This window comes from Corvus cornix, chromosome 19, assembly GCF_000738735.6.
Source record: "Corvus cornix cornix isolate S_Up_H32 chromosome 19, ASM73873v5, whole genome shotgun sequence".
NCBI lineage: Eukaryota > Metazoa > Chordata > Aves > Passeriformes > Corvidae > Corvus > Corvus cornix.
This window is the reverse complement of record NC_046348.1, coordinates 9,110,129-9,124,907: the sequence shown is the minus strand read 5'-3', so window position 1 is coordinate 9,124,907 and position 14,779 is coordinate 9,110,129. Positions and strand designations below refer to the sequence as shown.

Genomic DNA, 14,779 nt, shown 5'->3' with positions numbered 1-14,779 from the left:
CACTGAAGTTAATTTTGAGGAACAGAGATACCCTATTCTTAACTGTAACTCTGATTTGCAGTTTGTTTTGTGGAACAGCAGTGGAATTTAAAGAGGACAAATTAAAACTTTTGACGATAATTACCAAATTATTTTTTAAAAAATCCAAAAACTCCTGAAATGTCACCAATCCCAGTGTATTTCTCCAGCTGTGCTGCTTTTTGATACGAGAAACTCAAGATTTTCTCAAACTTTGTTCTGGTTTAATTAAGGACAACCTCATTTTTGGGGCATTTCGGACACCCCAACAGCCAGAGCTGGAGCCACCACAGCCCTTCCATGTCCCCTCCCAGCTTGGTGGGCAGAGCCCTGTGTTTCTTCCCTGGATTTATGGGTTTTTGGGACCTGTCCTGAGGATTCCAAGCTCAGCCATTCCCTGGGTCCCGCTCCCAGGCGGGTGCCGTGCCCTGGCACGTCAGGGCTGCAGCAGAGCTTTTGGCTGAGCTTTCCCATTTCATGTGCTGAAATCTCCTCGACCTGAGAGTGTATCTTTAAAGGCTTAAGTTCCTCTGATGTGTTTGAAATTGGATGTAAATGAGCTCCCTCGTTAGCTGCAGGGATTTCTGGGAGGCAGCCAACTGGCCACGACTGGCTTCTTTGGCTGTGCCTTTTTTTAAAAAATTTATTAAAGGACAGCACCAGTATCAATTAAAAAAGCAGAAATCTTTGAAAAGGAAGCTCAGAAAAAGGTCTTAGAGGCCTTTTTGTTTGCATTATTGGAGCATCTCTGTGTGCAGGGCAGCCTGAGTCCTGCCCAGGCTCATCCTGGTGCACCTCAGCTGTGAGGATGTCACTGCCTGCCCAGAGAATTTGTCAGTATGAAAAAGATTCTCAATCTGACTGCTTTGGTCAGAAGTGAGGGCATAAAGGTCAGAAATACTACTGAGGGCCACTGACTCTTGGAAGGGTTTTCTGTTACTTTTAAGGAAAAGAAAACCTTTTATTTCAAGAAGATTTGGTGATGATGTGGAGATCACATCTTCCATCCCTGTCAGCTAAGTGGTGTGGGAGCCTTAGAACCTCGCTGAGACAGCACAAACATGAAGCAGCATCTCTGGTCTGTTTTGTTGATTATTTGTATGTAGAAATGAAATGCAGAATGTCCAATTAAAAGCAGTGTCAGGAATCCTGAGGTTCCTCAGAAATGCTAATGCAGCTGCCGTGCACATGAGGAGTGTTTGTCTTTCTGTTTTTGTTTTTGTGGTTGGATGTGTAGCTTAATATATTGTTACCATAAATATACCATAAAATATTCAGGATGTAGAACATGGTCAAGTTCGTGCTGCTGTTGGAATGTTTTAACTCCTGCATTTCCTGATTTTTCCTGAGCAAGTTTGACATAGAACTAACCTTTGTTTTCCCCTGCCTAGGATTACATGGAACTGTGCTGGTTTGACTTGGATGGCAGGGAGCCAGCACGTTTTATTTGTGCCTTTTGTAACAAAACCTCAGGGTACAGGTGCTCCAGACTGGGAGAGGGAATTTAAGACAGGTGCTTAAACGTGGAGGGAAAACATGCTGTAACTATTGTAGAAAAATTACCAGGATATCCTCTAATCTACCCTGTGGGGTGTTCTGATTTTAAATGTCTGCTAGGAGAAGGCAGAGCATCAGTCTCGTGGCAGTCACTTCCATCCATCACTGCTCTCCCTGTGCTTGGAGCCAGCTCCTTTTCCCTAAGAAAGAACTCACAGCAAGGAGAGGAGAAAGCCAAGCAGGAATTTCACATCCTGCACTGCTTTAAGTGCTCCTGTGGCCAAACTAAAAAAAAAAAAAAATGTTATGCTTATGTTAGGAATGTGTTTCCTTTGCTGGTTGTGAGTGTCAAGGTGTGGATTTTAAATAGATTCTTAAATAGCTCAGAGTTTTATTGTGGTTCACTTCAGATTTCCTTCAGAGCCTTTTCTGCACATGACTGAAGGATTAGAAACCAAACAGAAGCACGGAAACCAAAGTGATGCTCAGGCTTTTTTTGCCCCTACTTTGCTCTAAACAAAAGCTGCAGAAAAGCTGAATTCCATTGATTTCTATTACATCAGTGCCCCTCACCCCAAAACTGCTTACTTAGTGGAAAGCTGATGATTATGAATATGGCCTTATGGATACTTTCCTTCTCCATAAAGAATATCCTCCCCACCCCCTGGGCCCTGAGTAAAGATTCTCACAGATAACATCATGCATGTGGCATCATCCCTGTGTCCGATAACGAGGGCCTGCTCAGCTTCCCTGCCCCTTCAACTCCTCATATTGATATATTCTCCATCCATTATTCCCCAGGGATGGAGACAGTTATTGCAGCCATTAGCTGGCACCACATTTCTATTGATGCTGTTCAGTAGAGCCCTGAGAGGTAATTTTGCAGATTTTAGTCAGAGTACTTTATTGTATAGAAAGTCTCAAAAGGCTCTCCTCACCACAAGCCAAAAATCAGTCAGTGGATGTTAAATGCCCTGCATCTCTCCAAGTGAATAAAACCCCCAATCCAAATGGTGTTGGATGCTCTAATCTGCAGTTTGGATTTGGGATTCCTGTTTGCTCTCACATTGACACACGAGGAATAATTTGGTGGTTTCAGTTTGTCACAGGGCTGGTCTGGAAATCACCAAGGCTTTTTTGGACATTTCTGTTGGAATTCCTTTCCCTGCCGGGCTCACAGGGAGCAGTTTGAGCTCTTGACTTTGAAGTAAAAACACTGGATGTCCTATGAAGAGGTTTAATGCCTGAAGAGTCACATTCTTCAAGAAGTTCTGTGTGTTTCACTCCTCAGCTGTGGGCATTTCTCCTGGTTATCCCACACAGGATAATAATTGACAGGATTCCTGTGTCTGGGGGGGATCAGCTCAGATCGAAAGTCCTCAGGGCAGGTGGGAAGGGAGCTCCTGAGTCACAGGATTTTCTTGATCAGTGAAGAAGAGCCAAGTATGTCCCTGTGGATTGCTATAAGCACTTCTAATTTTTACGCACACACATCTATATGAGCACCTGCCACTTCACAGCATTTTTCCCTGAGAAATGTTGGTTTAATTTTGCTTATTCTTTTTAACAGTGGTATTTATAAATAAGAGTGTTTTTTTCCTGGCTGTGGGAACCAGTGTCTCACCATTCCAGGATAATGCTGGAACACTTTTTGGAGAGGTCTTCAGGGGCACCGTGGTGGATTTATGGGAACAAATGGCTTTGGTGCTTGCAGGAGGTTTTGCTCCACTGCAGGAAAGTGTAAATACAACAGAAAAGCTGCATAAAGCCACAACAGAGGCCTTAGTCCCCAAGATGTGTATCTTCATATCTCCTGGCTCTGACAGCTTTACAAATTAGATGTAAAGCAGGAAGTGCTCTTTGTTTCTATATAAGTTATTTTTATCTGAAGCCCCCAAATCCTCAATGTTAAAGGGCAAGCAAAGCCATCTTACATTGTCCTGCAGAGAAACAACAACCTCAGTGGCAACTTTATTATTTGTCACTGTCCAAGTCTGAACAAAAAAAGAAGGTAAACCTGAGATTAAACATTGCCCTGAAATCAGTCAAATTGGTGCTAAATTAAACAGCCAGGCCTAATGAACATGAAAGGCCACTGATATTTTTAGTAAAAGCTCTGGGATTGGGCTTGGACCTGTGGAGTAACAGTAAAAACATAAAATCATGGAATTCCTGAGTTGGAAGGGACCCACTGGGACCATCAAAGTGCAGATGCTTCAAACTGCCATGGTAGAGTGGACAGGGAAGGAGATCTCTGTAGTAATAATAATAATAATAATAATAGTAATAGCAACAGCAATGATAACATTTAAAAAAATTAATCTGTGGTCCTTCCATAAGCTTCTCTGAGGGAATTCAGTTCTTCTGATGCAGGATAGCACAAAATCATGGAATGGTTTGGGTTGGAAGGACCTTAACAGTGTGAAGCCATTCCCCTTGTCCTGGTGATCCAGACCCTTCTCCAAAGCCTCTCTCCAGCATTTATGGCTTTACTGTTTCAATTTATTTCTACTTGGTTTTTTTTTCCTTTTAGTATTTTAATAGCAGTAATGCCACTATGATTTAAAATTAAATAAGGGAAAAAAACGGTTTGGGTGGCAAACCTGATTTCTCAGGGGGTGCAGCCTGCTCCTTTGCTCTTTTACTCCATTTTACGGGTGATACTTAAACAGAAGGAAGTACAAGAACAATAGAAGAGTTTTGGAAAGTATGTGACAGTGTGAGAGTAATAACATTTACACAGGGCCTTTCATCTAGAAGGAACCCAGAGGAATTTGTAAACAGTATTGCTTTATACAGTTTATAAACAACAAAAAAAATTGGTTTGCCAAAAAAAACCAATAACCAAAAAACAAAAACACAACCAAACAAAAAAATATTAGATAAAACAACTTATATGATTTGTTTTCCTTGGAATAAACAATGTTTTTGCTACAACAGTATCACTCTACTCATTATTTATTGCATATTCCCTTTCTATGCTCTCTGTCATGGATCTGCTTTCTGGCTGCTCTGCGCTGCAAGAATTAAGGATGGAGTTTTGTAATTTCATTCCTATGGAGTGCTCTGTGTTTTGTAAGACCCAGAAAAAGAATTACAGATTGATTATTAGGGATGTAGCATCACTTTAGTGGGTTCTTGGAGCTATTTATTTAAAAATACACAATGGCCCTGCTTCACTGATTTTTGAAGTGATAATCCAGCAAGACCTTTGAATGATTAAAGGCAAAGAATTTCAGTTAAAATGAGTTACTTCTTTTGGAATTTGTTTAGAAAACTGTGTTTGAAACCACTGGACACTTCAGATGACATGTGTCATCTTTAATGAACCTTGCCAGGCACTGATCAGAAAAGTTTTTGTGTCTCCAGAAATCAGGAGGGTTTCCTTAGGATGGAGATGAGCCTGGGAATCTCTGCCTTCATGGCATTTCCTGTGACCCAAAAGATGCCATTTCTGCCTTATTTTGGGATTAGGGAAAGAATCCTAAAAGGATTTTCTATTAATAACTGCCCATCCTCTCAGCTTGAAATAAAACTGGACTCCTCTGGTATGGATTCCTCACAGGTACAAGCTGTGAGATATCCATTAAAATCCACCCCCTAGGAAACAGTAAATCAAAACTAGTTATAAAAAAGGATGAGCGTGTACCACTGCAAAGGAAACTGGAGAGGATTGGGGAAAAGAAAGCAGTGAAAACAATGGAAAAAGAAAGTTTTGCTATTAAACTGATAGGGAAAAAAGACTGAAACAAGACAGAAAAGAACTTAAAATGTTTTTCATTAAAAAGTAAGAACAAAGTCAGGATAGAGGGGATGAAAGTCTGGAAAATACCAAAAGCAGATTTTTTTTTCTGGACTATAAATGTTATTGTAGGGAATAAAGTTCTTATAATGTGCTGTGAAATTAAAAATCAACCAGTAGTGTCTTAAGGTAAACATGATGGGATGTGTTTGAAGGAAAGCAATGCTAGATGATTCTGATTTGGCTCTTTCATTCCCTCAGGTTTATTAATTCCATTGTTAATTTGCAGTGGTTTATCAGATGTCACTTTACAGTGTGTTTTAGTGAGGTTTGAGAAAGAAATAAAGTTGTGCTCTGGGTAAGGAATTCTGCAAACTGGAAATAAGCCCTGACTTAGCTTAGACAAGTTCTGACTGTTCATATCAGATTTTTCTAGAGAGAGTGTTGTATTCCTGTATTTCCTTTGAATCTTTATTTTATAAAAAAGCTGTGGAGATGCTGAAGAGCTGCCCCAGTTGAAATGGTTCAAGTTTTATTAGTGGTGTGTTTGGTGATTTATTGGCCCAAGCTCTGATCTAGCTGACACGGCTTGTAATGACTTTGTTCCTCTGAGCAGCATTTTCCCAATGTGCTGTTTGTTTAAAAGACAAGTGGGAGGACAGGAATGTGTTGCTTTTCTCCTCTTGGCTGCTCTCTTTGTGTTCACATTGGCATCACTGAAGATCCAGGATGAGCTTTTGGAAAACAATTCAAGGAAAGGACTGGAGCCTTAGTTTTCTGCAGGAGCTCAAGACTGATGGAAAGATCCAGAATCAGAGAAGGGGATATTTGTGTGAATTTTCAGAGCTGAGTAGAGGAGGTGATTTGGGTTGTTATGGGATTATGGATATGAATCTCCAAAGGGTGGTACAGATTTTCATCATTACCACAAGGGTAGTAATTGAAAAATAATGTAAAATAACTCTTTTTGCTCACTCACAAAGCAAACATTTGTGTAGCTCTTTGGAGAACTTCAGGTAATGTGGGATTCCTATATCCTCAGCAAACCAAAATATATAAAATCATCTTCGAATGCAAATAATGACAAACCAGGTGCTTATTTCAGTTACCATTTTATAACCCAGTTATTAACAAAAAAGCTAAGAAACTAAGAAATTGTAACACTGGAGAATTTCCCTATGGGGCTGTTTGTAGGCAACACTTCCATCTTGGAAGTGGAAAAAGCAAGGCACAGGATAGGAGGTCCCAGGGCGCCCTTAGCCATGGCCCTGTTCAGAAGGATCTTGGAGCCCATTTCTTATTCCTCACTGTTGCTTAGGGCAGCACCAGTTGGAGTTTTTGGATGTAGGAACTTGATAAAATTAGCAGAAAAACTTGGACTTTGATTCTGATTTTCAAAATGCAATTTTTCTTCTTTTTTTCTGCAGCTTTGAAGTTATCATTTCCTCTGCACAGAGGCAGAAGATCACTGTGTACTCAAAAGTTATGAAGTAGTTTCCAGTAGGTTTTCACCTATATTTTTGTGGGTGATAGGCCCAGTTAAGCTGGTTCTAAGATCAGATGTTTTTTAGTACTTGCTTGGTTTGCTGCACTTTTGGAAGGACTTTCCCTCAGTGATCCTTTCTTGGATGACCTCTCCATGCTGTCATTAAAACTTGGAAACTTTGGTCTTCTTGACAGTTAGTTCTGCATTCTCATTATGTTCATTCCTATTGTAAACACACTAAAGTTGCTGCTGTTATTGCTTAGAATGGCTTTTTCCTCTGTTGTTTTGAAGTCTAGTAGAAATAGAAGTTAATCTTTAAGAGAGTGGGGCTGGTGAGGATTGGATGGCCCAGCTCGATGGGTCACACTGTGTCTGTCTTTTCATTTGCCTCATAGATGATGTTCTGCTGACTCCAGCTGTTTTTTTGGAAAGCAGAAAAACAATTTGCTTTTCCTTCCCATAAAGTATAACCCTTTGTTTATCCTTGTGCTGCTGCAAGCTTCCAAAATGCAAAGACTTGCAAAGAAAAGAAAGGGAGGAAATAGCTCCTTTTTTTATGCTGTTTTTCGTATCGGAGAGTAGAGTTTAGGACCGAGCTGAATTGTTGACCTTTGTGGAGTTTATTCTTAGAATTGGCTGATTTGTGTGTGGAGCCTGATTGACTGAGCCCAGTTCATGGGACAAACCACGGGCAGTGGGTTTGGGGAGGGCAGTCCCAGCTTTTCTAAGTGACTCTTCTATTCAGTGATCAATTTTGGATTTGAAGAATTCTTTTGCAGTTCTTCATTGACTTCAGTTCACTGAAGTAATTGAGAACAGCTCCCTTTTCCAAGCAAGACTTGTATTTTGCTGTGAGTTGTTGAATTGCTGAGGCTCCTTTAGTTTTCTCCTGCAGGGATGTTATGAGTTTGGGAAACGCAAGTCACTGCTTCCAAAGTCACTGTAGAGATTTACAGGACGAGGGTTATCATCTGGCAGCTTTTAATGCTGTATTTTATACATAAAAGGGAAGGTAAAAGAAAGGTTTGGGGGACCTGAATGCCTTTCCTGACCCAGATAAGAGCTGCCGAGGCAGAAGTCGGTATTAAAACCTCACTGGTCCTGATCTGTAATGTCATCGGAAGAACACGTTTGTATTTACAACCCAGGCCTGTATTTACAACCTTTTTTTTGCTTGCTTTGTTCCTTAAGAGGCTCTGGCTACCCACATTTTATGCACTCCTGGAATGCAATAACAATTGTGGCATCATCTCTTCAGAATTCGTTTTCCTTCCTGAGATCAGGGCGGCGATAAGGCCTCACAAAACCCTCACTGGGTTCTGCCTCCCCGGCCTGACATGGGTTTAATTGGATGAATTAATTCTCTCCTTCCCTTGCTTTCTGACCTTTGAAACAGCTCGCTGTGATCTTTGGAATTTTGCAATACCCTCAGTGCTCTGCTCTGGAAAATGAAATCCAGGGTTGTTTATCTCGGCGGGGCCTACGTGGGCCCAAAAACGCATCCAGAGTGTTGTCAAATGTCCATTTAAACTTCCAGAAACGTCTCAACACCTCCCACACACCCACTCACCGCTCTGCAGGTGTGGAAAATGAACCCATTCCACTCATGTAAGTCCTGCTGTCCTCAGTAAATGTTCTGGGCTGTTCTGGAGCCTGCTGGAGAAGAGCTGGATGTTTGCGGAGATCCGGGTGCTTTTCCTCGCTGTGGGTGCAGTGTCAGAGTCTCATACAAGAGATTTTGGGGAAATAGAAGCTTAACTGGCTGTGGCTGGGTTTGGGTTTTACTTATTTTTTTTGTTAGGATTTTATGCAATAAGCTGCAGAAAAGTTGTGTTGTACGTGTTCTTCTGAGACGCTGTTTGCCTGAGCCCGGCGCTCCTTCTGCCCGGGATACAGGAGCAGCTGCCCAGGGCTCCTTTAAATCAGACACACATGTCTGTAAGGTCTTCAATGTTTTGTTTCTTGGCCAATCAGTGAGAGAATTTAAATTGCAAAATTGACTCTATTAGCCTAAGAACTGATGAAAACTGAGATTAACCATTTGCTTGATAGCCTCCTCCTTCCCCCTGTTCGCTCCTCCTTATTTTTTCATGTAAAAGCATATATTTTTAAATACAAATGATTTATTTTGTTTATAAAAATATTTATTTTACTTACAACATTTTATAAAAATACATATTTTAAAGACTTTATCTATGAAATGCCATTTAATACGGGCCTGATTCATTTTAAGCCTTGCCATGTTTTCATTCGCAGCTATTTTCTCTTATAGGTATTTTCATGTTTTAATCCTCAGGAATAATTCTCTTTTCTACACTCATTTTTATCCATATGTATCAATCTATTTTTAATGATAATATAAAGGTAATGGAAAGCAGGTGAACAGTGGAAACATTGCCACTGTTTTTAAAGGAATTACAAATTTTCCCACTGTGTAAAGTTAAGTTTGTGCAAAAGTATATTGGGAGGCTGAGGGCTTGTATATAGAATTGTTAAAATCAAAACCAAAAGCATTTTGAAAGGCTGAGGGCTTATATATAGAATTATTAAAAACAAAACCAAGAGCACAATACATCCTTTCATTCAATAAAAATCTAGAAGAGCTTGAAGTGGACAAACTGTTCACCAACAGAAAGGTGGCAGTCAAATAAAATGAATTAAAATGTGAAGATACACAACCGGTCAAGTCAAACATCAATATTCCCTCACCCCAAAATGCCATTTTTGTATCAAAATGGGATTAAAAATGCAAACATAAGGAGAAATTAATATTTACACATAATTAAGTGTTCAAAATAGCTCATCTAACCACAGCCTTATCTCCAGAAACAAAAATGCAAGCATCCACTGAGTGATATTAGCAACTGAAAGGCTTTTGTTTAGACTTTTTGTTTTCTTGGCAATAAATAAAATTCTTTGCAAGAAGTCATTAAGATATTTCTTAATGTTGCCTTTTCAAACTTTGCAGGCTGCTATCCTTGTCCAGGGCCAAACATGAATCCTATTGCTCTTGGAAGCCGTTGGCTTGCTTATGCAGAAAATAAGGTAAGGAGGGGTTTGATATCAAAAAATACTTCTAGATTTTTGTATATATATGGGGGAAAAGAAAAGGTCTCAGGAAAAAGATACGTGCAAAAGAAGGTTTGTAAGAGGAGTTGCATTAAAATGACAGAACCTCAGTATTTTTATATATCAGATCTTTACTCTGCACATTTGATTTAAGCTCAGGAACTTGGAAGGCAGAGAAGACAGCCATCAACATGTGTTTCAGTGAGGTAACTCAATAATCAACCCATTTTGTGCTTTAAAAGTTTAAAGCATTTAATTACAGACACTTGTGAAGGTAGGCAAAAACCACTTCCTAAATTCTGTTTGGGGAAACTGAGTCTGGATAGAGCCTGGGTTTGTCTGAACCAACACAGCAGGGCACTCTGTAGGTTAGAAAACAGCATTAAATTGGCCACTTTTGAACATCTTTGAAAAAGTTAAGCTCAGGGGAAAAAAAAAAAGAAAATGCTTGAAGACTTTTTCTTCTTTCTAGAGACAAAGGAAATAGGTCCCAAGCAAAGAAATGATCACTGCCGTTACCTAGAGAAGTGGTTGTGCATTTAAAGCTTGAAGCGAAGCCTCAATTCAGCTTCTAATGCCTTGTTTTTATTTCAAAGCAGATGTTTTTTCTCCCTTCCACCTGTGACTGGAGAAGCTGTTTCTAGAGCTGAGCCAGAAATTTATCAGACTTTTAGAGATGTATTTGCTGTTACACCTCCTCCAGCACAGCTGATTTCTTCCCAAATTCAAGCCTGCCTTTCCTTTAGTGCCACACCTTGCTGGTGCTGGAAAACTTGAACCCTTGTCAGCAAGTATTGCTGCCAAACATCAGCCACTGATCAGCAAAAGAATTGTATCACAAAAGGGGTTTAAATGGCTTGTGTGTTCCCAGGTAACTTCACTGTGGGCTTTCCCTAGTTTAAGTATTTTTATTTAGATATCTAAATATAAGCAGGACAGAAAAGCCTCTAGAAACAAATGCATCTTACAGTAATTTCGTTTTATTTAGCTTAAATAGTTAAACAGGCAGCATGTTCTGTGTGCAAGCAACAAATACCTATTTTTTTTCTAATTTTACATAGAAGCACAGATTCTATTGTTAGCTAGGGTTCAAAGGCAAAACCTACTTTTGTAGGGTGATGGCAGGTACAAGAGTCTTGTTTTGATTTATTGATTTTGAAGGAAGGCAATAAAAAGCAAACCCCATGTACATTCCTTTAATCTGTTAAATGCAAAGTTTCAAACAACTCTTTTCCTTTGTAATTTCTTTGCTTGCTCGTCATAAAAAGGAGGGGAAAGCCACACTCGGATTCTTAGAATGTCTGATATTTAATGTTACATATACATGGCTAAAGCTTTTGATTATATTTATTTGAATTTATTTGTGGTATTGCTGCCAGACCAAAAATCCCACCATTTCAAAGTTTATGAATTCTTAGTGAGTACTCATCTGGTAATTGAAAACTGGAGCGGGGGACGCGACAGTCTGGGTGGCACCCAGAAGATTATAAAAAGGGGTTAAGTGTCTCAGCAGGGCTTTTTGCTATTTGTAGGAAAAAATACACCACTGTACATGATAAATAAGAGCTCTGGTAATGGGTTATGGGTTTGTGTAGTTTAATAGTAGTTACTTGGTCGCTGTCTTTCTTCTTGTAGCTGATCCGATGCCATCAATCCCGTGGTGGAGCCTGTGGAGACAACATTCAGTCTTACACTGCCACAGTCATTAGTGCTGCCAAAGTGAGTCCATCATCTGCCCTGGGAGAGCTGCTCGTGGAACATAATTATGAGGTTTCCCTGCTGAATTGTGCTGTGTGTCATCACCCCCCTCCCTTCACAGAGAGGAGAGCACGCTGAGAACCCTGCAGGCATCAGCACCGTGCCTGCACTCCCCATCCTGCAAATCTCTGACTGTAGCTTTCCACAAAGTGTTCCTGTTTCTGAACTGATTTTTTAAAATTTTATTTATTAGAAACAGATATTTATATTAGAGGGAAGTGACAGTGGGATGGATTTGTATAATGGCTATTCATAATGGTACAAGTTTATATGATTGGAAATCAACATTGTGAATTATTAGTCTTTTAGCATCATGAAAAGTGACTTTACAAGTGCCTGGTGCTTTCTGGACTCCATCACACCCCCATTATACATTTTGCTCTCTCTGAAGGGTGACAGCGCAGTACTGGAGCTAATGAATTACCTTCTTTGAAGGTTAGAGCTTATTAATGACTGTTTACATATAGGTTCCATTGCCTCGTTTTCTTACTTCAGATGATGTTATAAAATCCCTCTGTTTTCAGAGAAATGTCTGGGCTTTTGTAGTATCAAAAGAAGCCCATGGCTTGGAAAAATCTTAAACAAGACTGAGCACAACTTTCGTTTTACTGTCTCCCTCCCAGCTCCTTTCCTTGCTGCAACAACCATTTCTTTTTCACACACACACACACACACACACATACACACACACACAGTGAGTTTTGGCACTGTGGGCTGAACTCGGTGCTGATTACAAGCTTCCCTTGTTACCACCAGCCTTCTCATTTCTGATATGTGCAACAAAACAAACCTAATAATAGGAATGAAATGACAGCGCAGGACAGAAGGCTCAGTGGCACCGAAGAAAACAACAGTTAGGAGAAGCCACAAAGAGAGACACAGGGCAGGCCAGCTCATGTGAAAACAAAATATAAAAACAAACATATTCCATCACAATCACAGTGTGGCTGGAGAAGGAGAAAAATCACAGCTTTTTACATTGTTGAGGGGAACTGGAATTGCTCCTCTCCCGAGGCGATTCGCTGGATTTCTGTGTACTTTCACCATCAGCACAGTTAAAAAAAAGGTGTGTGAGGGGAAATCTCCCCAAATTCCTTCAATCTCAGCATCGTGAACATCTTCTTTATAGCACAGATAAGTTTGAAAAACTGACTGGCTTAGTGTGATCAGCCCCAGTTTGGATCAGATGTGGCAAAATCCTGCAAACAGATCACTGTAGCTGATGACCCTCCCTGCTGAGTAGTACGAGCCAGGGATCATCATCCAGAAATTCTGCTGTTAAGCTGAATTTATCACACTGAAGTAGTGCTATTGCATCATGTGAATAGATACTGAAGATAAAATGTGTTTATAATCATAGGAAAGAAAAGATTGTTAGCCTCTGTACAGAGATAAACTCCCAGTGAGAGTTAGGAAAAGGGATAATCCCCAGGGCACGGTCGCTGTGCTACTCTGTATTTGCACAGCACATTGCTCATGCTCCTGCCTGTTGGATGTTACAGTAATAGACAAGATTAATACTAATATAGTTTTAAATATTTGCATGATTTGGCTCTTGAGGAGTGTCTCAGCCTTAGTGTATTAATTTGTTATCCACGAGTGCGCCACAGTAAATCTGCAATGTTTAATTTATTAGTGATTTCATTGAGTCTTGGCTTGCTATCTAGCAGGTTTTCATCTCTGATAACTGCAGGGCTGACTTTCTTGCTGGCAAATAGATGCTCCAAATATAAAGATGTTCCAAAGATAAAGAGCTCTTTGGAGCTCTTTGTCCATCTCATTGCCTCACCATCAACTTCACTCCCTCCTTATTTAATTCTTCATTTATGAACCTCTGCTGCTGTTGTGTCCTATCAGCTGCAGGGGTTTGTAATTCCTTTGCTTTGATCAGCACAGGATCAGCTTTTTGGGAAGTGGGTGTCCTTTCCTTTTCCCTGCACTGCTGCTTTTTGGTTCAGAAGTGGTTCCATTAAAGTTCTTGTTTTGCCAGGTTACAGCCTTTTGTCTGGTTGGCTTCCAGTTTCCTAATGAAGTGAAAGAACCTTCATATGAAAGAGAAGGAAAGCTGAGGGCTTTCAGCAGGGTCTCTTTGGAGAACTGCCTTTCAGATCCTCTCTAGAAGGTTCCTTCCATAGGATAAAGGTTTTTTTCAGTCCAGTTGGACAAACACAGTAGAATGGACATGGAATTTCTTTCAGAATAAACCCCATTATCACCTTGTTCAAACTGAGTGTGAGGCTCGGCCTCACTGTGTTGACACCCAAGGCAGATCTTTTTGATATGTCTTTCTGCTTTCTATAGATTTTTCGTTTGAAATTGAATAAATAATATAAAATACATTTATTATGAGAAACAGGAACAATATATTGTGTTGTCACTAAAAGGATGCAAGGCCTTTGTTGGAACAAAGCATCCTAACAGGCACTGAATGGTGCATTTTAATTCTTTTCATCTAATTAAAGTTGTACTTATTTTTCAATTAAATGAGGTATGAGGGCATACATTTATTTTAATTAAATATATGTATTTCTTTATATTTAAATGAATATGAGCAGCCATATTTTTAAGTAGATAGGGTACACATGAGCTTATAAATAATGTGTGTTTCTGCGCATTGTGAATCACTGGTTACAAAAGAAACTGGATCAAATATTTTAATTTTATTTATAAGCAAACTTCACTGGCAGGTTCCCATCAGTGACAAAGGAACTGGGACAGTGCAAACTTCAACCCATTTCATTTAAAATGTATTTGCTCTGTCACATGTCTCGCATCAAATTATAAACCAAGTCCTTCTCACCTCATAACTCCTTTGCCTGATTCCTTCTCCATATCTTTTAATCCTGTAGTGGTAAAGTGATTTAGCAAAGGCTGCATCTGTTTTCTCTTGTTACCTGATAACTTCTTAATGAGGACTAACAGCTTATGTGAGAGCAAGGTCATTAGCCCTAATGGATGGAGGGGACAGCTGATATGGCATGGGAAAGGTTAAAGATTACCCCAGAAGTTTTTGCAAATATACACAACAGCACAGGGCAGTAAGTGCTGTAATGGTTCTGCACTGATATTTCTGAGTTAATGGCCTTGGCCACATCTCTGCACACCTCTCCCTGCTGCAGGCCCACGTTGCTCCCACACGGAGCAGGGATTCAGCTGCCTGGACAAGCACGGTCATTTTTTTTCTAGAGAGCCATAAATTTATGTTTGGT

General features: G+C 40.0%; 1 protein-coding gene across 1 annotated transcript in view; it reads left to right on the top strand.

Annotated features, from left to right (window-relative positions):
- The window catches only part of BCAS3 (BCAS3 microtubule associated cell migration factor), a 300,122-nt gene that overhangs the window by 37,285 nt on the left and 248,058 nt on the right, over window positions 1-14,779 (top strand). The window contains 2 exon segments of the mRNA XM_039562815.1: window positions 9,712-9,788; window positions 11,448-11,531. Coding sequence (XP_039418749.1) covers window positions 9,712-9,788; window positions 11,448-11,531 — 161 coding nt within the window.